Raw genomic sequence first — 27,954 nt, forward strand, 5'->3', positions numbered from 1 at the left:
ACACAAAATACTTCAAATCTCACAGTGAAAAGTTCTTGTTCACTCAGAATAACTTTATACAAACTAGAATCATAGTCTCTCATAGAAGGTACAAATTTTGTAATAAAGTTATAATAATAATAATATATTGTGTTATATTCTGTGTCTAAGCAGAAGCATACATTCACTTTAGTATTTTGTTTTAATTTCCTTTGCTTGAAGTTTTGTAGGTCTACCACAGTAATCTATATTCCTGTTTCGGTCTCATCTAAAGCACAGCTTCAGGAATGCACTGAGGAGTATTTGAACTGCAGAACAAATATTTCCTCTCAAAGTCAGTGCCACATTTTCTAATATATTTCTTGAGAATGAAAACTAACATCTGTATCAGTGGTCCTCAAACTATTCCCACTAAGTACCAGCTGATGCAATTTTTACCCTTTTTATATTTTCAGGTATTCAGCTATTGTCTATTCTATTAAAGGGAAACACTGGGTGTGGTAGTAATAGTAGTAGCAGGTAAGATGTCCACAAGATGTTTTAAATGTCCAATATTGCACAAAATTGTGAGCTTTAAGCCATGTTAGAATGTCATTAGTTACCTCCTCAAAAACATGCCTAGAGTTGTATTTTGTTTCATCCACACATGTTTAAGTAAACCTTTATTATTAGTCTACATCTCCAAATCTCCAGATGCTTTGTTCTTCCCTGTGACATCATGTAGTGGAAGTTTTCAAGTTAACAGCTAACTTTTACTTTTTTTTTCAGTAGAAATTTTCAATTTGGGGATATGTCAGTATGCTTGTTTATTTTTCCCCAATGCAGTTGAAACCACACAGTATAGTGCTAATATGCACTGGTGGGGAGTGGGATTAAGACTAGTTTTACAGCCAGCTTTTGCATTCAGCTCCCGTACCTCGCATCGCAGACCTGTCTGGACCAGGACTTGGACCAGTTTGATCTCCTCATATTGGACAATACTCTTTTGGAGATAACCAACAGGACAAAGGATAGAGGATATATTCTGCATCAGTCCCCTGGAGAAGGTAAGAGGCTTGTTGTCATTAGTTTGGGGCAAATCTGAGAACAGAGCCTCACAGGTAAATTGTGTCATAGTATTAAGAGTTAACTAGTGTTAAAGTGTTAATAATTAAATTGTGTGTAAATGAGCTGTTGATGGTATTCGTTATAATACTATATAGCCTATAGTATATCTAATACCTATATTTATAATGAATATTTATAATTTTGGCCTATGTGCTCCCCCCAAAAAATTATAACACCACCCACCGTTGTTTATCAATGAAAACTAACAAACAAAGCGGTAACATAACATAACAGAGATGCTTTTTCCGAGATTTATTCCAAGTTTGTAGGCAAATGTAACGGGTGTGTGTCTGTTCATTAAAAGTCTAATGTGTTGGTGCACATCCGATAACCCTTAGCTTTATCTGCGTAAGGACCATCCCTATGCACACAGCTCATCAGTCCCCTCCTCAGTAGCATTGCACAGACTGAGGGAGGCGCTGCTGCACGGCACACGAGGAAAGGGACAGTATAAGCAAAATGTGAAACACAATAATAATGTTGGGAAATAGGCTAAAATCTGCTTTAAACTATGAAATAACCATAGAAAATTAATTCAATGAAGCATTTGGTGAAGTTCACAAATAAAAACAAAAGTACATTTCCTTGGTTACACAAACAACAAGGCTACATGTTCAGGCCTATTTACTGCCTCTCCTGCCCACTGGTAAAAATCATAGGCTCACCAGGTGCACTCTGGTCCAGCTGAACCATCCACCTTTATCCCCAAGGTGCCCCACAGATTACACCAGAAACAGAAAAGGTGCACTGTGCTATGTTTGTGATGAGGAAACATTACAGCATCAAAAAGTTGTGTAATATGGGCCCTGTTAATGCACAACACAGGTTGTCTTTAGTAATTAGAATGAAACTGTATTTTAACTTTTTTTACAGACATTATTCTTGGTTTCAAAGGAATCAGCATCAGTGCAGAACAGTAGAAAAAAGGAAATGTTATTGTGTAATTCAGATATACTCTAGATTCCAGATCTGTCTTCATTTACATGAAATAAGACAGGAAATGTATTCTGATTAGTAAAACAAAAATCTCTCTTTTAATTATTTCCTTTATTGTAGTTTTCTTCAGGAAGTGTTGGTTGACTGCAGCCAACTTTTCACAAGTTGACATTGCATGTTCTGCACAACCTTGATGTTAATTATCAGGTTATATATCAGGAATATTGGCCTACCTAAATTCCAATTTTATGAATGTGATATGTGTATTGGTCCAGAAATATTTCAAGTGCTGCTATGCCCTAACCCATTATTGCCCAATTTTCCCTAATGATTAAATTATGAAATTCATGTGCCATTTCTAGTACTTTCGGGTTTGGTGGTACGGATCGAACATTTTTTGTTGTTGGAATAACAAAATATAGCAAAAAAGCTTAGTCATCATTCCAGTTACTAACTACAATCTGCTAAAACCAGGTAGTAGTTAGCAAAGAACTGAGAAGATGCACAAATGTAGCGAACACAAATCTAGTTGTGTAATATATTAATTATTCCTATGTATTAACAGACTACAACTATGGTTTACAGACAACATTGATTAGATTGTACTAATTCAGAAATACTTCCAGACTGAACCACTGTGACATTGTAACATATAATCTTTTGTTATGTTGTGAACAGATAAATAAACAGATGAAAACCTACTTCTTCTTCTTGACTACTTCACCTCCTTGATCACCCCCTAATTGACTGTCATTTCATAATTTTATGTTGGTTATGGTATATAATAGTAGTTAGTTAGTTAATTAGTCAGTTTCTTTAGTTAGTTCGTTAGTTAGTTAGTTAGTTAATTCCTTCATTTTATTGGCATCTTGTAGGAGACATTTTTTATGGACAAGGGGAGCAGCTCACACATCACCCACATACAAGCACAATGCTCCTGAAAATACCACAGTTACAGTGAAACATAAAGAAAAACACACACATTTTCCTTTCCTTTTCCATTTGCCCTCCAGTTCATCATTTATATGTTTCAACAGGTTCAAAGGAGTTCCTCTACATATTCTGCTTGCATTGAAAAGTTCTGTATGTCATTACTCAGTGCATAAGAATGAACTCAAAGTGCAGGATGTGTCCACTGTCTGATAGAGTCCTCTGGACCTGGCTGATAGTAAAATTATTTAACCACTACTCCTATTCATTTGCAGTACAGTTCCTCTCTGTGTCCAGTGTGAGTGGAGGGGGCGGGTCATTCCTTATTTGGACACACTGCTTTGGTCAGAGGAGAGAAAGTCCATGTGTCTTTTCCACGCGTCTGCTGCATGGAGCCACTCTGCTACTGCTGCAATCAAGGATCTACACAGGGAAATCACAGGTTTCACAACAAGACACTGCTAACAGGTAAGATCAGATCATAAACTTTTGCTTAGATATTATGGGTGTGGTAATAGTTTTCCAATTCAAAGTAAAAGTTCCTTCTAGTTTAAGTTTACGGCTTATGCTTTGCTTGTAGTTTTGAACCATATGTGTGTCTGTGTATGTTCATTTAAATATCCACTATGTTACTTTTCTGGTGAGGAGTCTGCCACCATGGAGCTAAGCCTAGAATGTTTCTTAGTATGGCATTAAACTTATCTAATTGCATATGTTTAATTGCTCAAAAATACAGTTAAAACATTCTTACCATGAGCGTCCTCTCTATAAATTGCCTGGCTTGACTCCATGGACATAGATTTATACAATACAGTGTGATATTCAAGGCAAACCAAGAACATCCCCATGGAGAGGAGCTGGTGTCTCATCCTCCACTAGAAAAGATACTTAGTTCCTTTAACTTTTGTAGGGCATTCCAAAGTAAGTCTCTGTGAACTTGCATTTACAATACGTTTTCTAAATACACAGCATCACTGAAATATGTATTACATTTTACATAGTATTAACCAAAAACAAAACACAAACAAAAATATTGGGTCAGTTGTTAGAGCAGTCACCCACACTGCATATTACTGCCATTGTGTCCTTGGGCAAGATCACTGAATGTATGGTTTGTAGATAGACTTATGGCACAGATTTGCAACCACACTTTGGGTAGCCTACCCCAGGGCAATTGTGGTTACGGAAATAATTTACTGGAATTTTGAATATTTCAGTACTGTAATCCAGATTTGGGAATTGTGATTTCCCAATCTTTGATCATTTGTAAATCTTGTCTTTGGTCTTCTAAAAGTGCGTAAAACAGGATAGACTACTATAGGTGGGACACTAATTTACTACTCTTGAATATTATTTCTACTTGTTTTTAATTTGGTGAATCTGAGATCTAATAAAGCTTCAGACGTAGTGATTTTGATAAAGATTTGTGCTGAAATTTGTTCAGCAGAACAACTGAATTTTTTTCTAGCTTTTCTTTGAATATTTTTGTATATAACGTGTTAAAAAAAATCACGCCTCAGCCTTTTCAGCAGGTCTTAAATAATAGTAAAAAAATACTTCAAAAATACTCCAATTCAGAAATGTAGTAGAGTAGAAAGGAGTAGCACAGATAGTAGTAGAAATCGAAAGGAGTAATAATACACATACCTGCTCTCAGATGTAGTGAAGTAACAGTAACAATATCCACTTTAAAATGTTTTAAAGTATAAAATGTAGGTATGTGTACTTTACTTAAATACAGTGCTTTAATACTTTCCACCACTGGATTGAGTATTCTGTTTTGGAACTCCTCTACTCCCTGTATTCTTGGACTGACACTTAACTGGTATAAAACTATGATAAATATTTACAACAGTACAACAACAAAGTAATTAGCAAATATGTCCTTGCAACTCTAACCTCGGCTTCTATTGTTATTCACACACCAGCTCAAAACTACAGCACGTTTAATGGGTGCATATTTTCACCTTAGGGAGATTTATGGTTCCAGCTACTGTCCACTCATGTACCAGAGCTCCACGTGTACATGGGCTGTGTACAGGCTATTTTAGTGTCACCACAGAGCTCCAGTCACTCCCCCCAGAACTATGTCAGACAGACCATTGCATCATCTGTATTTACACTTTTCAATGTAAACAATAACTTCTGCTGAAAAATCGGCAACCAAGTTTGTCCAATCCTTCCTGTAACTCAAATGTGGTGAAAAGACAGGGTGATCACAAAAGTTAATGTGTGTGTGTGTGTAGCAGTGCGATTAAACACTGCTACATTAATAGCAGTGTTTAAAATGCATAAGACAGGTTTTCATGTTTTTTTTTTTATTATTTCTGGGTTTGGTGGGGTAGAACCAGTAGAAAATATTTATTGAAGTTTTTCATCAGTTAATTGGCAGTTTGTGGAAAAAAGGGTAGAAGATCAAAAATACAGGAAGTAGCACTAAATTCTAAAACAGACTGGGATTCTCTCTTGAAAACTCTGCATTTCATCCACTGATGGGGCTTAATGTTCAATTGCAACCATGGCAGACAACCTTTAAACAGTTTCCTATTCACCTGAGCTGCCCCAGTCGAGGGAACAGGGTTTTTGATTAAACAAAGTGACTTTAAACCTAAAATTTTACTAAAACACATCCAGTTTTTCAGGATTAAGTTTAGAATTACGAATCTGTAAATTCAGGTTTTTGGTTTGGTATATTAACTGTGTCTGGACAAAAGAAAATTAGAAATACATAAGCGTATTAGTTAACTAGTATTAACGGATTATAAAAAATACTGTTGATATTGCTGAACCTTAATACTTGTAATTACATCTACTGAGTATGAAATTAAGTCACTCTTCATAGAAAATACAGCGCACAGCAGTTAGTTAACTCTGATTGACGTGGAATGCTTAATGCTGAGAATTTATATGAAGGTGTGGTTTAATTAGTCTAATCAATACACATACGTACACACATACAAATACACATGGTTAAGTTTATTGACTTTATTGACATAATGTTTGCTAGGTAAGTCTTGCAATTAACTCTATGGAAGTAAAATTCAAAATTTTTTGTTTGAAATATTAAGAAAAACTAGTGAAGGTTTTTTGGAAAATCTTAAAAATAATGATGTTAATTATGTTTTTGTAAAAGGAGTAGTTTAACCTGCCATATCCACTTTAATTTGGTTAGTCATTTTAGCTCTAATTCAGATAATTTATATATGTATAAAAATAGACTGTAGACCTCTAAAGTCATTGACCTTAATTTGGGTAACACATTCTCGAAGCCCCTTTTGATACTTTGCAGCTGATGCCATCAACATTCTCTCATGATGTGAAGCTAACTGAAAGCACTGCTTTGTTAGAAGCTCTGTTACTCAAATTAGACTTTAATCTGAGATTTATTTTAACACAGTCTGACCAGAAAGATCTAACTTGGTTGGAACTACAACAGGTGAGATTATTTGTGCTGTTAAACAAGTCTCTCACACATTTTTCAGTTAGTCACTCTCAACTTTTTGTTGAAAACCCCTAAACAGGACCATGAACACTTGTGTTGGTCCCAGGCTCCTGAAAATGTTTTGTTTAAACCCATTTTGTATTTTTTCTTGAGTTTTCAGACTATTAAAGCATTTTTGGCAGTTTTTAGTAGCCATATCAGATCAGATATCAGAAGCTAAGCAAAGCCAGGCCTGGTTAGTGCTTTGATGGGAGACTACTGGGATAATCAGGTGCCACAGTGGACCCATTTGTAAAAACTGTCGTTGCAAGGCAAGACACTTCACCCACATTGCCTAGTATGAAAGTGGTGTGTGTGATGGTGGTGGTCGGAGGGGCCAATAGCACAGATTGACAGCCTTGCGTCCATCAGTCTGCCCCAGGGCAGCTGTGGCTACAATTGTAGCTTACCACCACTGAGTGTGGAGTGAATGAATGATGCTCTGTAAAGCGTCTTTGAGTGTCCAAAAAAGTGTTATATAAAACTGATGCATTATTATTATTATTATTAAGATATTATGTGCATTGTGTTACCATGGTAACTGTTGAATATTCTGTCAATAGAGATACATGTAGAACACCCTAGTATCGATACAATATGATTTAAATTTTGTGTATTCACTAAAACTAACCATCTGTACTCAAGCAGATAATGTAATATGCTTCACTAAAGTAACAACAAAGCTTCAATAAAACAATTTAAAAGAACAGAACAATTGATACTTGGTAGTGACATCACTGCTCTGAAAACTCAAGAGAAAATACAAAATGGATTTTAAAAACACATTTTCAGGAGTTTGTGAGCAACACAAGCATTTATGGTCCTGTTTAGGGGTTTGATTTACAACAAAAAGTTGAGAGTGACTAACTGAAAAACTCCAGGCTAATACTAGTTAGCTTGTGACTGTAATTTTATGCGTGAGAGAGCAGCACAAATCATTTCACCTGCTGTAGTTCCAACCAAGCCAACTCTTTCTGGTTCTTTCTGTGTTAAAATAAAAAAGTCAAACAGAGTTAGCTTTCAGTTAGCTTCACATCCCCAGGGAATGTTGATGACATCATCTGCAAAGTATCAAAAAAACAAAAAAAAAACAAAAAACAACACATTAAAAGTAAGTCTCAGTCGTTTAAATGAGCGGGGTTGCTGATGTAATCTTGCATTAGCTTTACTCACTGATCATAGTCCATGCTTTGGTCATTTGAGCCTAAAGTGGTCACAGGCCTAACTGCCCCGGACAGATGCATGTCAGAGAGGCCAGAAAACCATTCTATTTCTGACCGCAGTTGTCTCATTCACGTAATATGTCTAACTCTGAGTAAGACTGGACCTGTTCCAGAGAGGAGCACATTTACATATTAGGGTTTCCTCTTTTGCTGAGTTTCAGATGACACTACAACATTACATAGGGCAATCATAGTTAATACAGGAGAAGAGCTAAAAATAACATCCTTAATGGTCCACTGTGTAAGTTTTCTGATGGAGGGTTTGCCACTAACCTGTCTCCAAGGAGATTTTATTAATTTGCCTTAGAATCTTCCACAGTATGGCATTAATCTATTTTGCATCTGATGTTTTATTGCTCCAAACTATTCTTATTCTGAGTGGGCTTGTCTCTACACAGACCTGACCTGTAACTTAATCTATGGGTATATAGATAAATTTATTGCCATGCTGTGGAACGCTCTTGGTAAAGTAATTACATGTCAAGGAGAATAAAGCTACATGGTCCAATGCAGATGTTTGTTGCAAAATGGTGTGTTTATGGGTGTAGTAAATAAAAGAAATAGTCATATTTGTGAATTGACCTTTTGGATGTTTCATGGAAAAGCACAGTGTTATCTATATATATATATAAAAAAAAGTCTCTTGTGTCCTTGTCTGGGAGTAAGGGAGAGGACACGCCCATAAACATCTTAAAACAAGTTTGGAGGATCGGAGCAGGTAATACAAAATAAAAAAAAAATAATAAAAAAAAATGCATCTGCACAACTCACTTGCTCTAAACTATTTTATTTCTCTCACCAGGATGTAACATTAGACCTTTCTAAAATCTAAAAGCAACCAAACATCTCATTAAGTAACTAAAATCCTGCTTTATATGTTCATGACATGGCTAAAGGCGTCAGGCATTTCTCAGACTTTAAAGGTACACTTAACTGTAACTGGTGGGTAATGTCTGTCACCTGCTTGTGTTCATGGAAATGTTAGAATATATAGTGATGATATATTGATACAGCAGCAATTTCAACACTGTATCATGAAATTTAGTATGCTGATGTATAAATATTTTTGCATATTTTAGCACACTCTTATATTTAATTATTAAAATGGTATTTTGCAGTAATTATAATTGGTGGGCTTTTTGTCTAGTACTATACTTTGAGCTAATTTAAAGGTGCACTGGGTAGGGGGTTCTATCACCTTCTTGTCTCAATGGATATGTCATTGCTCTGCCTGGATTGTTCCACAGTATGACATTAAACAAATCTACCTTATACTTATTAAATTACAGGTGGCTTTATAGCTCCAAAATAAGAAGAGGCATTGGTAAAGAAAGGTTTAATACCATACTGTGAAACATTCCAGACAAAGCAATAACATCTCTATGGAGACATGCATTTGACCCTCCACCGGAAAAGCTGCAAGTGCAGTTTTGATTATTTTGTTCAATTTAAATACATTATTGCAGTTTGTGACACTGTATCATTAAATTTAGTATCACAATATACAGTATTGATATTGTTGCTCACCCTTCCTCTGTTATACTTGTTGTTGCAGGAGAATGGCTCCGAGTCTGGCGCAGGCGTATCGAAGGCGCTGGTGGATGGCGGTCACAGCGATCATAGAAAACCTGCTGTGCTCTGCTGTGCTGCTGGGCTGGGGCTCTCTGCTCATCATGCTCAAGAACGAGGGATTTTACTCACACATCTGCATCGGTACACTGAAGGAATATATGTAACGTTCAGGGTTTGGTCATTCTTTAAAAAGGGGGTCATTCTACCAAAAATATACCTGAAGTGGTTTTATATGTCACCCATACACGTCTGAGTAATTTTGCAATCTCTCGCAATAAGCAGTATGATCCTAAGCAAAGCTCAGCTCACAAGCCTATGTCATCCATGCTCCCACAATGCCATTTGTCACAAAAGCTGGATGCAAAACTATACACAACTTCACAAACCTGATGTGATATGCATTAGTTTGATTAGTGGAATGGGGACTCAAAGTGTCAAAACTTAAAGTGAAACATTATTAAATATTTTAGTAAATTGTTTTCAGTGAAATTCCGTTGTGCATCTTTAACTTTAATTAATTTAATGTGTGTTGATAGTGACTAGTTTTCCAAAATCTATAACAACAAGATTTTAATTTAAAGAATGAAATAATCTGTCCGTGAAACATGTCCATTTAGAGACCTCGACGTCCGCACCATTACATTCCAATAAGATAAATGTTTTAATATATATAATGTAATAATACACAGAAAGCAATTTACTAGTTTCTTTCCTTTCAGAGAATGGAACAGCACCCTCTAACCACTCCACCGAGCACAGCGGGGAGTATGCGAGCTGTGTGGAGCAGGAAGAGATCCTCAATCTGGGTTTCACCATCGGATCATTTCTCCTCAGCGCCGCCACTTTACCTCTGGGAATTTTAATGGACAAGTTTGGACCACGCCCACTCAGACTCATCGGCAGGTAGGTGATGTCATTCTCCTAGGTGGGGCAGGAGTCAGCCCAATATGGAACCTGAGATATATAATGACTAGAGTATTGGACTGGATACATTACAACTAAAATGAGCAACAGTCATTTTACTTGACCTAACTCTTTATTAACACAGGATCATACAAAATGTCATGGTTGCCAGCAGTAGCCACAAGGATTTGCTTTCTACTGGTGCACATTATATAAATGCATATACAAAACAAAAAAAAAGACAGTCATGATGATGTTATAAGGAGAACCACACAGTCTGGGTCAGTAGAACAAAGTATTGTGATGTAACACAAGAGAACTGGAGCTAATTATGCAGATTTACTCTTGTAAGAATAAAACAAAGCATAGCTCCAGATATGCTTTGACCAACTTCTTCTAATGTTTATTGCTTTTTCACACCACAGAAAATGTTTTACATAAACTTTGCTTCTTTCAGTTCATGTTTTGCAGCATCTTGTGCAATGATCGCTACAGCAACGTACAAGCCTGAAGGTAACTATATATTGTAAGCTTTCTAAAATACGGAATATAAATAAGACAAAGTTTGACCTTAACCAATAATGAACATTTCAAATATTTTAAATGATTTCAGTTTATTTTGTATTATTTTTCTGTTTTCAGTTCTTTCTATGCTCATTTTTTTTGCTGTTTCATTCAACGGTTTTGGCGGAATATGTCTGACCTTCACGTCACTCACAGTAAGATTTTATATATGTATATGTATGTATATATGTATATATATATATATATATATATATATATATATATATATATATATATATATATATATATATATATATATATATATATATATTTTTTTTTTTTTATTCTCTGTCAAAGGGAACAACAAAGAATGGTACAGAGATGGTTCAGTACTGCCCCTGAATGTTGCATCTACATGATACAGTTTAGTGCATCAGGAGTACAACTGTGACAGTTTATACCAAAAAAGAATGTGTTTTTCAATTACTTTTTCAATGTTAGCTACAACTTTATTTTAGGAGCTTATGAGTCATCCATCATTTTGAACAAAATCTAACTTCTCTTAAAAGTTGATCTGAGTTTTTCAGTTCCCTGTGATATTCATGTATTTTCCTCATAAGCAGTCATGTTTATTTTGATACAGAGTGCCTGACTGACTAAGCCAAATTTCAATCACATAAATCAGAAGCAGACACAGGCAATTATAAAACAGCAGTGTGGCGAAAGGTTTCAAATGTCTGTTGAATTAAACAAAAAAAATATGTACAAAGTCAAATTTGCCTTGAATAAAAGCATCTCTTGTATGCATCTAACAAAAAATTTTATCGCAAACTAGGATGTACACTGTTAGCACACTAGAAACACACTTATAAACTGCAGTGACAAATTAGGATGCTTAGAATGCATAAGGTAAGTCTGGTATACCTTTGGACCAGCAAAAATGAACTAGTTCTGTTTTTCACTTTTTCAAGGCCATAAAAACCAGTTACAGCGTCTTCAGGGTTTAATGATGACGGTGAAAAGTTTATAAACATCAGCCTTTTACAGTGACAGTGGTTTCTTGTTCAACTTGTAGATTGCAGCTTATTTGTGTGTGTTTTGGAAAGCATTGATGACTGTGAGCATAGCAATCCCAGGGACACAGGGACAACCGCCTAAGGTCCCTAAAGGTGTTCTGTTCCGATTGCTCTAAATATTGCCATGTGTCTGGTAGCCAATCAGAAGCCTTAGTTAGACCCACGCCTCTCTTATGTTCTGTGCAGATTCTCAGCCTTATCACACCTCTACCCACGGAGTAAATTTAAACAGCTCCTGACCTGGCTTGTGTCCGGGCCATGGTCATCTGAGTCCACTGTTTGTTGTGGGACATTGATGTTGATTTGTCTTGTTGATTTGTCTTGTTGACCTACGCATGACTACCTAGATTTAGAAGAATCCATGGGGGGTTTTCTTCAGTTTAGACTTACTTTATTGATCCATGACGGAAATGCCTAATACACACAAGGTCACACATGATAATATAATCAGATAGAAGTGGTAATACATCTGTTGCGTGATGTTAAATAAGGACAGATACTGATACTACAGCTGATGTCATCAACATGCTCTGGGCGTGTGAAGCCAACTGTGTTCTTTCTGAAGGTCTGTTGCTCAAATTAGACTTAAATTTGAATTTTCTCTTAGCACAGTTTGACTAGAAAGAACTGACTTGGTTAGAATTACAACAGGTGAGCTAATTTACTGTTAAAGTCCTTCTCACAGTCACAATCGAGGTAGCATTAGCCAACAGTTTACCAATTAGACACTCTCATCTTTTTTCTAGAAAATAGAAATAGAAAACATCTAAACACAACTATGAATGCTCATATTGATCATAGGCTCCTGAAAATGTGTTTAAATTAGTTTTCTGTCTCTTTTACACCATTTTAAAACATAGCTGGCAGTGTGTATTTTGTCGTCATGTTAACTTCTAAATATTCCACCATAGTCAGACATGCAGTACACCCCCAGCATGTCACTGCACAGTAGAGTTTAGCGATATCCAAGTCTCACGATATGATATTGCGACAGTATGAACCTCATGGTATTTATTGCAATATCGTGGGAAAGCTCACGATATGGTGGGGAGGCTCATGATTAGAGATGTAACAATATCCAAATATCTCGGTACGATATTTTCAGGATTTACATCTCACGGTATAATATTTATTGCGATATTTTGTGGAGACTAACAAAAGAGTGAATATGATACTTTTTCTTCCATAAAATGCCTTGACAAGACTTAATCCAAAGAACTAAAACTTAAAAGTGTTTAGAACTGTTATTTCTTTTTTTTTTAGCTATTGCTGCACCATAACTCTTAATTTAAGCAAAGAGACTTGTAATTCGATATATTGTGATCCATGATATTACTGTTAGAAGTTTGACGATACGAAATCACAATATTTTGGTTATTGTTACATCCCTACTGCACAGTCAAATCAAGATGAATAAATTGGAATATATTTTATTGCCAATGTCAGTTAATAAAATTCACAACTAGAAATTTACTTCAGCAGTACTGTACTTGTGTCTGATATGCACTTATAATCTATTAAACCAGTCTATCATTGTGTTCTCATTTGAACATTTAGATCTCAAATAAAATAAGAAAATCTGCATTAGAAAACTGCATTGCCCAGTGGGAGCTGTTGTCTCTGTAAACATCATCACAAAAAAGAGCCGTGCACCTCCGATGGATAGTTGCACATCACGCTCATTTGTATATACTGGTGGCAATATGACATCTTTAAAATAAGCAATTAAAGACTGCTCAGATAGGCACAAATCACCCCAAATACAAAGTTCAGTATGCCCCATAGATAAATGGACATAGCTAACCCATTTGAAGCTGCGTTTCAAATAGAAAGTGTTCACAGAGACTCTTCTAGCTCCCTCAACTCTGTTTCCAATTGAAATTACATTGGAAAATTGTCACCCCGTGTCTCTGTTACTGCTGCTGTGAGCCTCATCATTTTGGTCTTAAAATGTTCATATTAATTCGCTCTATGATCCTGGTGTTTTTATTTCACTATTTTGTAAGGAAATAAATTCCTATTTCTAATATGGACCTGCAAGCATTGTGAGCTTCATGTGGCTGGATCCGAATGCTGTGACGTCACACTTCCTTAGCCCACTTTATATTCTGCCCAAATTCAGCAGAATATCACCAAACCTGAATTAGGAACAATAATGGAAAGAAAGTCTGAGTCAGAAGGAGAATGAGAGAGAGCGGAGATGAGTCAAGGGAGAGAAGAGAGACAGGATAGACAGAAACAGAAAGATGGAAAGAGAGAGGGAGGGAGAGAAAGGACTGATAAGAATGGAGAACAACAACAACAACCTTGACCTCAAGTTGAATCATATTGTATACCTTGTTGTCATGATACAAAAATATCAAACTCTATTTTAAACTAAGGCAAATGCTTGATGCTTGATATCCATTTAAATACCTCATGATAAGGAAATAAACACATGTTTAGTCAATATAATGTGATTTTCAATTTTCAACACATAACAGTGGTTTCTTCAATATTACTATGTGGTGTTATCTATCACCCCAACCATGGATCAAATTCTAAAACTATTCAGGAATGCTCCTATTATTTTTCCTGTACTGATATTTGTAAAATTAGTATCTAGTTTCTACAATAGTTTTAGTATTTTCTGGCGAACACCAATACTTACATATCAGTGTTGATACTCTATAGTTTCCTGTCATGTAAAACTAAATCCCAGTCCCAATCATTTTGAATAAAGTTACATCGCTCTCACCTTAGATTAACAGAATTTAGTGCTTCGCTCATTGATTCTGCAGAAATCCGTAATGTCATTCAGACCCATTTTTTCTCTCTTTTTTTTCTTGTAAGCAGCCTTATTTGTTTTGACATGGACAGATCATGCATGTCCCTGAATGGCCTGTCAATCACGTGCATCTAAACTCAGGGACATTCGAGGGTGACCAGATTCACGTCTTTGTAAAGTATCGGAAAAGTGTGTGTTCTCAAGGAACTGCAAAAGGACTTTTGTTGTGATAATCCAAATCTGAAAAAAAGGTTTCATATTTACGTAATTATAAAATTTATAATAATAATCACATGAGTTCCTGTGATTAATCATGATTAATCACGTTATATGGAAAACCAGTTAATGAATTCAAAAGTAGCATATAGCACACTTTTATTGGAAATGTAAACGAAAGTGCCACATCTGTTGTGCAAACAGCATTTCTTTATACAGTAGCAGGGCACTAGTCTGTAAAGTCCATGTCCAGTTCAGTCCAGTTCAATCTTTCAGTGTTACAAATGACTTTGGCTGTGTCAACAGCGCTGTCTGGAAGAACTTGAAAATGGACATGAAAATGAAAATGGACATGTAAAAGTTCTTTACCTTCCTCCATGTTTGTTTATCTCACTTTCTTTCTCGGTGTTTACTGTGAGCACTGCAACAGTAACCAATTCTAGGCTCGCTGATGATGGACTTTTTCGAAGTAAAAGCCAGTGAGCAACAGATGTTTACAATAAAAGAATAAATAAAAACTGCATTAACGGTGGAAAAATAGTTGTCACGATAATTAATTAATTAGTTAACGCAAAATTAATGTGTTAACGTGCCTGGCCTTAATTATCTTACAGAATTGCTTTGTCGCTGAAACATTGTAGAATATTTTTATCCCTCATGAGATGTCTCATTGTCAAAATGTAGAATTTTAATATTATTGGTAGTCATAGTTAGGCCAGTGCACAGACTTTGTAACATTTCTAGTGGAGGGTCAGCCACATGAGAGCGTCAGCCATGTCTCTGTTGAGATGTTATATTATTACCTGAATGTTCCACAATAGGGCTTTTGTTTATTTTCATGGAGACAAAAAGATGTTGCTGCCACTTACAGGCTGGACCTTAGGGCTTTAATTATATGACAAATTTGGCAACACCACTTGTACTTGATTGAACACTTTTAGCCATGTAACTGTACTTTAATTTGAAATTGTCAGTAGTCTTCCACCACTGCCCCCAAATGACAAAACTCATTCATTTTACTCCATCATTTTCAGTTGTGGTTTCTTTAAACCTTCCTGCTTTTCAGTCCTGGTTTAGTCCTAATTTACCCTTGTTTAGTCTTAATTTTGTCCTGGTTTAGTTTGGCCCTGGTTTAGTCCTGGATTAGTCCTGGTTCAGCCATGGTTCAGCCCTGGCTCAGTCCTGGCTCAGTTCTTGTTTAGTCTTGGTCCAGTCCTGGTTCAATTCTGTTTAAGTTCTGCTTTAGCCCTTGTTTTAGTCCTAGCAGGCATATAGTCCACTCCTTGTTTAGTCCTGTTTAGTCCTGATTGAGTCTAGGAGTATTCCTGGTTTAACACACAGCTCATAGAGACACGTGCAGTAGCTTCAGTAGCTTCATGGCCTCTTCAGGTTAAGTCTAAACTTAGCGCAGGTCTAAAATTCACATGTGTTCAGCCAGGAAATGTTCTCATGCTTCTCCTATACTCTCTACTCCACATGGCAATGCTAGAAAGAGGCAAGGCTTCTACAATCCAATAAAACGAAGATGACAGGTGATACTCTCTTTGAAACGTCAAACATTTTAATTTCAACTGTAATAAAAAAAAAAAAAAACAACAGTCAGAAGTTAGTGGGATAAACTTACTTCAAAGTTAATATTACTCAAGTACAATCTAGCAGTGCAAGAAATTATTTGAGTGAAAAAGTAAGTAAGTAATTGTGAGAAGATGTAATTTGATTTATAATATGATTAAGTTAATATCATTTAAATTAGGTGAGGAATTAGAAAAAGTGTATTTTAGAAAACTTCAGCAGCTTGTAGTTGGCTCTTTGCTGCCCTTGTGTGGTGCTTGACAACAACTGCAGACAGGGAGAACTAATACTAAAATATAATGAATAAACATGTTCTCAAGCACACTTCTCCCAGAGAACAGACTAATAATAAAGGATTACCTAAACAAATGTTTAAATTAATCAAAGCACATCTCCAGGTATGTTTTTGATGAGGTAACAACATTAAAACATCGCTTAAAGCTCATAAGAGTCCATTTTGTGAAATATAGGACTTTTTAATGTAAATTTTACTTTGATCTTTATCTCTTTTATTTTTTCAGTTTGCTTAATACGCACAAAGTTTGAAGGTTCAATCCGCACTTCTTATGGTGCTATATCCCTCCTGTATCTGTGTACACTGCATACACATACCAGTGTATGGGTCAAGGTAAAGCATTTGGGCACCCATAAATACAGGGCCATGTGTTTGTCAGACATAAGGCAGAACATTTTTATTTACCTAACGTGTGATGCCTGACTGTCAATGTCACACAGCTTTATGTGTGCGTTTCTGTTCCTCACAGCTGCCAAACATGTTTGGAAACATCCGCTCCACGATTCTCTCTCTGATGATTGGTTCCTATGCTTCATCTGCCGTCACTTTCCCCGGAGTCAAGGTAAAGCCACAGTCCTATGAATTAGGTTTGTCTTAGTGATTCACAGTATTGCATTACATCAAAATACTGGACCAGTATTTAGCCAATAGTCAACAACATTACTCCACTACAATAAGAATTCTACTAGTATCATTTATAATCATAATAATAATAATGCTTTAGTTTTGTATAGCGCTTTTCCAGACACTTAAAATTGCTTTAAAATCTGCTGCCTTATTCATTCACTCCTTACACAGTGGTGGTAAGATTTCATTGCAGCCACAGCTGCTCTGGAGAAGACTAGCAGAGGTGAGGCCGCCAATCTGTGCCTTCGGCCCCCCCCAACCATCACTAACATTCACGCACACACTACTTCCATACTAGGTAATGTGAATCAGTTTTTTGTTGTGCTTTTAACAATAGGTGGGACTGCAGGATACTATAGTAGTAGTATCAAAAAGTGTTCATTCATTTGTTTATGAGGGACAATATGCATAAAGTATTCAAAAATAACAAACGAACAGCGATTACATTTTGTTTACATTTTCCTATTATTATTATTATTATTATTATTATTATTATTTTGAGAACAAAAACTAAGAAAATCCAACTGCCATGGCAAGCCATGACAGTCCAAATAAGAATCTTGCTTGTGTGACATTCCACAACTTTGTCTGTGAGAGTGAAACAGGTGCAGAATCTGGTCATTCAATAGTTGACGCACTTGTGGACGGATACAAACAGAGAAGCAGAAGACTCTAACTGTTAACACTTTTAGGTGAGCACTACACATACTTGTGACTTATTATCAAGATTATTGATAATAACAAACTTAACACAATGGGAAGAAGAAAGAACCAGAAAAGATCTAGCATTATGGTAAGAGTCATACACCCAAACAGCTTGTTGAAGCTGCTATAGGCCATTGCCCTGAAACACTGGAGGAAGGGCCTCAAAGAAGTTTTAGATTCTTTGCAGGTTCCTCAATCTGAAATCTACGTTTGTTCTGTCACAGTCGAGAAGACAGAGTAGGATAGCACGGCCATGGCAAGATCCTAAAAGCAGGAGAAAAAATTATAGAAAGGGTGGGAATCGCCACCCACCAGAGAGAGGTATACCACAAATCAACCAGGCACAGACTGAAACAACAGAGGCTTCACAGGAGAAACCAAAGCCAAACCAAGTTTGTGCAAGCTCCTGTACCCACAGAAAAAGCCTGAGTCAGGAAAATTTTAAAAACATGGGAGGACAGTCCATCCAGGCAGGTTGCTGAGGAGGGTACAAATGGTGGATAAAATTGGTGGAAACCTCCTCACCTAGTTGAGGGGTATCCTTAGAGCCCACTGAAAGAACAGAGGCCACTAAGACATCTTCCAAGAAAGTCAGGTGACTGCAAGACTCCAGCAGAACGCAGTGAAGACAAACCACCTCCAAAGCATGTGGAATGGAAACCACCAAGACATCTTCCCACTGTTCACACCCCTCACATAACCCAGGTCCCAACGCTAAAGAATGGGCCTGAGATTCTTGCCACCCACCTGATTGAGAAAGAACAGACCAACCAAAGAACACCAAAGATTGTACAGATGTCATTGCAGTGACAGAAATGTCTGCAAAGAAAAACTGGGGCAGGAACAGTAAACAATCTTTATGTTCACAAGCTCTACTAATCCATCAAGTGTCCTACAACACCAGCCCCAATGTGGTCAAAGAAGAACCAGCAAAACTGACAACATCTGAGCCAGAAGACACCAAACCACGTGTTCACTTCTGTGGATGGTTCAAGCGTGGATTGCACTTTTGTTTCGATGGCGAACCTGAAGACGATGTAATTTACCTCAATTACATTCACCCCAGGACCCCTCATTCCCCCTTCCCTCTTTCCACCTTCTCCCCTTCCCCCCAAGAAAAAAAAAATCCCCTCCTATCTCAAATATTCGGCATCAGACCCCCAAACACCTAAACATTCCTGATCTCCAGTAGGCAGCTTATAGTCAGTTCTGAATAGCAGAGGGAAAAATATTATTGACTCAGGTGAACTATACAATTGTCAATTAAACAATGAAATATAGTCCATTTGGGTGTTCAGTAGAGATTTATTGCACTAACTGGCTTTTCACAAAACTGTCTATACTCATTCCCCGTTAGAATTGGCCTGTACCAACAACAACATTTTTTTTTAAATTGAGTTTTTAGGGTTAGTAGACCCTAAAGTACAATAGAATCTTGTGTCTGTGTTTTAGATTATAGACAAATAGCTGTATGATTCTGGGAAAATAAAACAGTAAACGGCGCTTCACAAATGTTCAAAAATGAACCTTTAAAATGTCTTGGCTGAGTTTCAAGTATCTCACAAGAACCAGAAAAGTACAGAAACGTGACTTTTATTCCCTCATTTGGGAGATTACTGTATATGTTTCTTTCTCGTTTTATCCATGTATTAATATATTCTCCACTTGTATCTTGTATCTTCTTGGAAATCGTCCAGGGGTTTGTTTCCCAACTCAGCCTGACACATTAAAGCTCCAGGTTCTGCATATCTAAAATCTATAGGGACTTTATATTACATTATCTTTAAACACACTTCTCTATCTCCCCCCCTCCCTCTGTCTCCTTCTCTCTCTCTCACACACACACTCACATATTCTCACTCTCTCTCTGTCTCTTTCTTCTTCTGTCTCACTCTCTCTCCCCCTTCCTCTTTCTCTCTCCTTCACACACACTCTCTCTTTCTCTCGCACAGACGCTCTTTCTGTCTCTCACACACATACACAGTCACTCACTCTCTCTCCCCCTCCCTCTCGATGATTTTCTGTTTCTCACCTTCCCTTCTCTTCTCCGTAGCTGATCTACGATGCGGGTGTGTCGTTCAGGGTCATCATGTGGTCCTGGTCTGGTCTCGCCTGTTTTGTCTTCATCAACTGTTTCCTTAACTGGCCCCTGGAGTCCTTCCCTGCACCAGAGGATATAAGATACACGTTAGTATTTTATTCACAAGAGGTTATGTTTACACCTTTTATGTTCACATGACACATTTTCCATCACTGGAATTCCCGTGGATGGGTTTGATTCCTGGAGCTTGTCTCATCTGATGATGCTTTGATTAATTATCTCTTTGTGTTATATTCTAGATTCAGAACATAGGTTTTACTAACATACATTTTAGTATTTTCGAAGTTGTTTCTTCATGTCTTTTGTTACTGGTTTGTTACTGTTTGCAGTAAGAAGGTGAAGATGAGCAGCGTTCTCACGAAGGACGTTAAAACCGGAGACATGCACTTCACTCCAGTCACTACGTTTGAGGAAATTGTGGGCTCCAGACAGGAACAGGACCATTCAGACTCACAGAGCACCCCAAAGAGTAAGATACACTTTATTTACAGGTGTATTAGCTACTAACCACATCCACATAAATTTAATTGACTTTTAAAGATCCTATAATGCTGTCTGCATCTAATTACAAAGTCTTTCATCCCCATAAACCAAGATCCACTGCTAGTTGGTAGCAGTGGGGTGCCCGCTCTGGCCTCTCCAAGTTGTGAAACATGCTCATAAACTCATTGCGGTGAATAACTTGGATGCAAAGAAAGTGGTAGGAAAGTGAGTGAAAAAATTAGGAGGAGCTCAGAGTAAAGTCGCTGTTAACTAAGGAGACCCTAGGGAATAGTTTAATGCTTTTTAAATTCCCCAAAAGATCTGATTTGGGGAAAAAATCTAAGTTGGGCCTCAAGACTTGCAGTGTGAAAGTAGCCAAAACTATGAATGAAGACATATGGCATGTAGGAAACAGAAAAAAATAACTAAATATAAAAGTTTGATCTTTTACATTCTTCAACATATTCTTTACTCTCAACTCTCTGTTGTTGTTGTTGTTGTTGTTATTACATATTCTTTATTGTGATTGTCCAGATGCTGTTCCCCTGTGCCGCTCGGTCTGCTCTCCCATCTTCCTTTGGAGCTTGATCACGATGGCCATGACTCAGCTCAGGCTCATCTTCTTTATGGGCGCCATGAACAAGATGTTGGAGTTTCTTGTCACCCATGGAGACTGTATGACACTTTAAGAGTTGATACCACTATAATGTTGTGTATATTAGAACTTTCAGTAATAGTGAAATACTTTATTTTATGTGGTGTTTTTTGGTTTTGTTTTTTAGCCTCAGAACATGTACTGAACGAGGCAGAGACTCAAGGTATGTTTATGGTATTCCACTTATATATTTTATTTTGTATTTTTCAATTATTACATATTCCTAGGTTGTACATTTTTGTTGTATCAAAGAAGTTTCTAATAGTTCCAGGGCTATTGTTAGACCTTGATAATGGATCCACTTAAATTAAACATGTGTCCCTCTGCTGCCCTCTTGTGGCTGTTTGCTCTTGTTACAGTTGGTTTCTACTCGTCTGTGTTCGGTTCCATGCAGCTGCTGTGCCTGGTCACGTGTCCAATGATTGGGTACATCATGGACTGGAGGATGAAGGAGTGTGAGGAGGAGAAAGCAACTCCAGAAACTCTGAAGAGGTAAAAACTTGTGTGTCAAAAATCAAGGTTTATTGTGATTGTTAGTACATTGACAATAGTACAACTGTTATTATGTACTTTGATTTATAATGCCCTTCCAGTCACAAAATCCAGTCACTCCTCAGACTATGTAAGATGTTTCTATAAATGTTGTGGCACACTCATACATTATGCTGTGAGCTGGGGTCTAACCACTGACCTTCTGGTTATAAGATGACTGCTCTACCACCTGAGCCATGTTTCCTGTTGGGTTGTCTGCTAACTGGTTTAATTCTGACTCAGTCCTGGGTAAGATCATATTTTAAATTGTAGCATTAGTAGTTAGCAGTATTAGTCTTAGAAGTAGTAGTAATAACAGTAGTTTTTGTTCTGTTAGTAGCAGCAGCATAAGTTGTTGCTGTTGTAGGAGTATTAGTTTTTACTAATAATAGTAGCCATAGTAGGTAGAAAAGCAAAAGCAGTATAGTTAGAGTGGTTGTAGTAATAAGTACTAGTGGTAGTTATTGTTGTTGGAGTTGTATTAGTTAGTTGTAGTAAAAGTAGTAGTTGTAGTTCCAGCAGTAGCGTGTACTTTCTCTCCATGCAGACTCCACAGTAATTCATTCTCCATTCAAATCAGTGGTTGAGGAATTTGAATTTAAGTCTGAGGTCAAAGGGCATCAGTTGTTTAAGGTAACATAAAAAACACATCACAACATCAATTACTAAATACTAAACTAATATAATTGTTGTTCTAGCCAATCAAATCCTCCAAAACGTGACAGAAAGATCCAGAAACTGACCAATTCCATAAGAGCATTCATCTTTACAAACCTCCTCCTTGTCATGTTCGGGGTCGTTTCGCTCATCGATAATCTGCCCATTCAGGTGAGAAAACACTGAAAGCTACATTATGTCACTTTTCTAGCAGAGGGTCCACCACCTCCTTATCTCCACGGAAATATTCCACATTATAGCTTTTAACTTATCTACAGTATCAACTGACAACATTATAACTTTGGGGTTGAATAATGGTACCACTTTCTGAAGTTATTATGACAATATATTTTCACACTTTTGTTCATTTATATGAACAAAAGTGTGTGGAATGACAGACCCAGTAATTACAGAGATATTAACCATAAACCAGGACAACAAACTATTGCATGTCCGTGGAGACAGCAGTTGGCAGACCACAGAAGTTCCACAGTGCACCTTTTAAATCCAGTTAACATAGACAGTGTTTCCTGAGTAAAATAATTGATTTTCTTGTTGGTCAGATGGTGTCATTCGTTCTGCATACTGTGGTCAGAGGATTCATCCACTCGTGCTGTGGAGGCCTCTATGCTGCAGTGTGAGTAAAACCACCAAAACTTTGCTTGACCTGTCAGTCCCTTCCACAGTCTGTTAGAATCCAGAAGAGTCTGGAATCATACCACAGAGCATGAAAAATCTCTGTCCTAACGGTCCAACCACAGCCACTAATTTGTTGCACATGTCTCTTAAATGTGGATGACAAAAATTCTCCTATGATTAAGAATAAATATGTAACTTCTTTTACCTGAGATAAGAGTTTGGTGCTTAAGTTGTTAATTCTGTTAAAGTACTTTGTGCTATGGTTCGCCCTTTTTCTCATTCTGTTTTCTGATTGGATAATCATCTTGATAACCAAAACACCAAATTATAACATAAATTACTTGGCCATCATGTCCATTGGTTTTGTAATGAAGAATAAATCATAATTACGATCAGTAAATGCTGTATTTGATTTGAACATTTTTACCTTGTATCTAGGGACACAAATAGGTCATGTTTTTGGAATAAAAATCTTACACATGGTTGCTTTAAGCTGATATGAATACTACATATTATATTGGAAAAGTCTTCATTTGCACTGTTAAACTTTTCGTATACAGTATTATCACAAAATACTGTATTACAACATCTACATTTAGGGAAGTCAAGATTAACTGGCAAATCAATAATTAGTTTACCCACATTAGACTAGTAAAAGGTAAAAGGTACATAGCTATAAACTTGAACACTACCACTATATGACATCACAAGGTGCAACAGAGCATTTTGAGGTTATTCAAACATGTGTGAATGAAACAGAATACAGCTCTAGGTATGTTTTTCAGGAGGTAACAACATTCTAACATGGCTTACAGCTCACAAGAGTCAATGTTGTGTAATATTGTTCCTTTAACTAGAATCAAATGTAATCAGTGTTGTTTATATCACATTTTGGTATCATTTATAAAATTGAATATAGGCGGTAATACATAACATGAGCAATGTTAACACATCAGTGTGAATTAAAGATTTCACTGTTGTTTAGTCATGGTGAAAATGATCATGAATAATTCTAATGCAATAACATCTCTATTGACATGTCTCTCTGTGTTTGTCATGTCCACAGATATCCAGCCAACCACTTTGGGACTCTGACAGGGATGCAGTCCATGATCAGTGCAGCGTTTGCTCTTTTGCAGCAGCCTTTGTTCATCCTGATGTTGGGCACGCTCAGAGGAGATCCATACTGGGTAAAATCATAGTATATGTCTATGGGTAAAATATGATACACAGAGAGAAAGTACTGTGTCTCTGCTAATGGTACAGCCCTAGTCAAATAAGCACTCACTTTTCTGTCGATGCAATGACACAATGCACAAGCATGTGATACCATATGTCTAAGTCACAGATTTGTTTATGCTCTGAAACAGTTACCATGTATTATATTGGAAAAGTCCTTATTTACACTGTGAAACTTTTAATATATAATATTATCACAAAATACAACATAAAACATTAGCTATCACAATAATAAGGATTATTTAAATGTATTGTTGTAGATTTATTCACAAATAGCTCTGTAAAATAGTGTGGGAATATTTTAGATTAGTTTATTTATTTAATGAGACAGGGACACCACAGACAGTACATTAACCTTAACAGGAGAGATGCATTGTATCCAGGTTGTAGCACAAGTGCTAATTTCCACCTGTTGTGGGCAGGCTGATGTTATAGTCCTTAAAATTAAACATTCAAAGAAATGGCTTTACAATGACCAGATCATCACAAAAAGGACTGTATCATTCACATTAAGTTCTCAGCAGAGAACATTCTCTCCACAGCACACACACACACACACACACACAAGTCCACATTATAGGAGCAGTGTTTCAAAAACAGGTTGGTTGTGGTTCATTGCAGTGACTTGCCTCTTTTTTCTCTTTATAGATAAATTTTGCCCTGCTCATTTTCTCATTGGCCGGGTTCCTGTTACCGGGATACCTCTTCTACCACAAACGAAATCTCATCAAGTCCAAAATGCAGTGCGATTCAAATCTCTTCAGCCAATCAGAGCAAGAAAACAACCCTTTCCACCAATCAGAAAACAGCAAAGTCCGAGCCAATGGCCACACTGCTAATGGAGATGTGATTTAGGACTGTAATGTTTTGGGGGTTTTTTTCTTTTTTCTATTGAGTAAATATTGAGTTTATGAATGACTTACAGGTGGTTGGTGAGGAGTTAGTCTTGACCAACTGGTTTTAAAAGCAAAGACAAATGCTGCCTTGGGACAAATACGGGCTACCTTTTGTTTTGACAAAATAGTATTACACAAGTTAGGGATGTAACAGTATACATTTCTCACACCACTGCAATATCTTGTGAAGGCTTACAGTATTACAAAGTCCAGGACACATATTATGCTGAATGTATTTGTTGGGCTTTTAAACATATTATGACAGTGTTCCTTCATCAAAAACATATCTGGAGTTGTATTTAGCTTCATTCGTGCTGGTTTCAGTAATTTGCATAAAAAGTCCTTGGCCTCACAACCTCAGAGAATTTGTGGTTTAAATTTTTCCAAGATTGTTGCATCACAGTTAGAAACCCTGTGCAGTTTTGAAGTCTATAAAATAATGGTCAGTACATGGTTTTATTATCTTTAGTGAATTACCAAAGCAGAGATACTCAAAAGCATGTTTAAAGGCCATCGGTACAAATGATGCATAATATATGTTCTTTAACAAACGTTTTAAGGTGCACTCTGTAACTTTTTGGGGTATCCGCCACCTGCAGGTTATCATGGAGTTATATTGCTTTTTCTCGAATGTTTGACTGTATGGCAGTTATTTAGCTTACACTGATTCAATTATAGGAAGATTACTGTTGAAAAATACATTCAGTGAAACGTTCTCACTGTCCGCATGCTTGCCTCTGCAAAGATCTGACCTGTAACTTGGCGTCACCTTGTCTCAAAGCAGGTGAAACCCTCCACCAGAAAAGTTACATAGTACACCTTTAAGCAATAAAAGGTTCATGATCAACAGAGTAGTCTGAGTAGTAGCAGTATTAGTATAAGTATTAGTATAAGTATTAGTATAAGTATTAGTATTAGTATTAGTATTAGTATAAGTAGCTATCCATGGGTTTCAGACTGAAGACTGTAGGAGGAGTGTAGCCATATCGATTAACAATTTAAAATAAAATATTGACTATTGAATGGTGAAAAGCCCTCAAAAAGCCATAAACAGAAGCATCTTAGTAGTAAATGTAGATCCTATATATATAACACATACAGGACTAATGAAAAATCTCTTGGGGTCTAATAACATAGATTTGCAGACAAAGGTAGAAGTTTAGTCTTTTTTACTAAGTGTCTCTCAGCAAAGTCATAAGGAGTTCAAAACAAGAAATAACAAGTTATAACATTCACTGTGAACTCTCTCCCAGCAGCTTTGAGCTTTTTCTATAAATATTGTTTAAAAGAAAGTTCATGTTCAGGTTGGTGCTTTCCTGGAGAACAGAAACAGGTTGAGTGAGACTGTGCAGGCACAGACTTTATCAATGTAATTGTGTAATTTATGATTCAAACTTTAAAACACATTTGGACCTTTCTTTATATCACTACAGTACACTCAGTCTGGTCACCACACCCTCTATCGCATCTTGAGACAGAGCCAAACATGATCATGCAATCAGAGTTTTTTTTTTTTTGTTTTTTTTTGTGAAACAAAGGAGTTCATTGGTCAGCCAACTTTGACAAATACAATTTCAAATTTCTTTCACCTCAGATTGAGAGTTTAGTGTTTTGATCACTGGTCAGGTCCATCTGACCTAAGGAAGATTCATCGGTGACCAGACTCACAGCTTCGAAAAGTGTGTATTCAGGACCCCAGGCGACGGTTTTGATAGATAAGGGTCCATGCACTTAGACTCAGTTAAGAGACATGTCATTGGTGCTCATACCATCACTGATCTCAATTGTATTGAGACAAAATCACATGTTCCATACATATACGGTCTATATTATGCACAGGTGGAGAGAGTTTCTACATTCATAAGCCATGGTTCAGGAATGTTCACATGCTGTGACTTTATTGTTATATGTTATTATATTTTGTCCATGTGTTATGTGTTGTTACGTGTTATTATGTGTTGTTATTACATTTTGTGCATGTGTTACGTGCTATTGTTATCCGTTGTTGTCACATGTTGTGCATGTTGTTACATGTGATTGTTACATGTTTTTGTTGTTTGCAATTGTTGCGTGCAGTTGAGTGTTGGTGTGATGCTGTAAATAAAGAAGTTGTAGCTTGCAGATTCTTGCACTTTGATGATTTATTTTGTATTATTATACTGTAATACTACAAGTGGGAGTAGTATGTAAGTAGTTTGTAAGTCACTTTTTGTGGTGGCTATTTATTTCTCAAATAATATGTTTGTGTAAATTATGTTTATGCATCTTGAGTACATACAATGTGCTAAAAAAAGTCTCATGATAAGATGTGCCTTATATTCAGTTTTAATGGTGATATTAAAGGTTTCTGTGTTGTATGACTGAAATTTAAATTAAAAACAAGTGAAAATCTCCATTAATTTTTTTTTTTTTTTTTTTTTTTTTTTTGAGAATTTTGAAAACAAAGAGGTTGAACAGCTTTGTCCATCCCTCTGTATTTGGGTCATCCATAAAATAATCTATTGTTGAGTGGAGATTGCCTCTTTAGCTTGTGTGGTGCCAGCTGCAGAGTGCACACTGTGTCGTTAGCCTGCTGTATTTGTGTGTGGGCTTTTTGTTTGTGCTGCAGAGGATGAAGAGTTGATTGAGTGGTTTAACCCTTTGACCACTGCCACAATTTTAATCTTCCCTTTTGAGTCAGTTGGGCAGCAGAGGGTGAATGACAGTAGACATTGTTTTCAGACATTTACAGTAGGTTGTAGCTGTAAATAGCTAGAGTACTTTGTAGTATTGTAGTAGTATAAGTAGTAGACCTAGAAGCTGTATATTTTAATAGTTGCAATAATATGTTACAACAACAGTACCCTATGGAAACTAACAG

At 36.7% G+C, this 27,954-nt stretch overlaps 1 protein-coding gene across 3 annotated transcripts; it reads left to right on the top strand.

Moving 5' to 3' along the window:
* Nucleotides 1–253: 253 nt before the first annotated feature.
* On the top strand, nt 254–27,483 carry slc43a1b (solute carrier family 43 member 1b). Of its 3 annotated transcripts, XM_055158657.1 has the most exons (16): nt 254–1,025; nt 3,228–3,420; nt 9,212–9,369; nt 9,948–10,131; nt 10,589–10,644; nt 10,774–10,850; nt 17,031–17,123; nt 19,947–20,080; nt 20,324–20,463; nt 21,012–21,152; nt 21,260–21,295; nt 21,492–21,624; nt 22,362–22,491; nt 22,884–22,957; nt 24,026–24,149; nt 24,847–27,483. In XM_055158657.1, exons 3-16 carry the CDS (start codon nt 9,216–9,218, stop codon nt 25,051–25,053), a joined length of 1,683 nt encoding a protein of 560 aa, XP_055014632.1. In that variant the 5' UTR covers nt 254–1,025; nt 3,228–3,420; nt 9,212–9,215; the 3' UTR covers nt 25,054–27,483. The 3 variants fall into 3 exon arrangements, with proteins under 3 accessions (XP_055014632.1, XP_020788609.2, XP_055014633.1); XM_020932950.2 differs by lacking the exon at nt 254–1,025 and having other exon boundaries at nt 2,356–3,420; XM_055158658.1 differs by lacking the exons at nt 254–1,025; nt 3,228–3,420 and adding an exon at nt 8,505–8,579.
* Nucleotides 27,484–27,954: the final 471 nt, after the last annotated feature.

Source organism: Boleophthalmus pectinirostris, unplaced genomic scaffold (genome assembly GCF_026225935.1).
Source record: "Boleophthalmus pectinirostris isolate CB_2022bp ecotype Guang Dong unplaced genomic scaffold, ASM2622593v1 HiC_scaffold_22, whole genome shotgun sequence".
NCBI lineage: Eukaryota > Metazoa > Chordata > Actinopteri > Gobiiformes > Gobiidae > Boleophthalmus > Boleophthalmus pectinirostris.

Coding starts and splice junctions, on each gene's coding strand:
- slc43a1b (XM_020932950.2), top strand. CDS start 3,131: ATGAACTCAAAGTGCAGGATGTGTCCACTGTCTGATAGAGTCCTCTGG. Junction 21,153..21,259: donor TCTTGTCACCCATGGAGACT/GTATGACACTTT, acceptor TTTGTTTTTTAG/CCTCAGAACATGTACTGAAC. Junction 24,150..24,846: donor TCAGAGGAGATCCATACTGG/GTAAAATCATAG, acceptor TTCTCTTTATAG/ATAAATTTTGCCCTGCTCAT.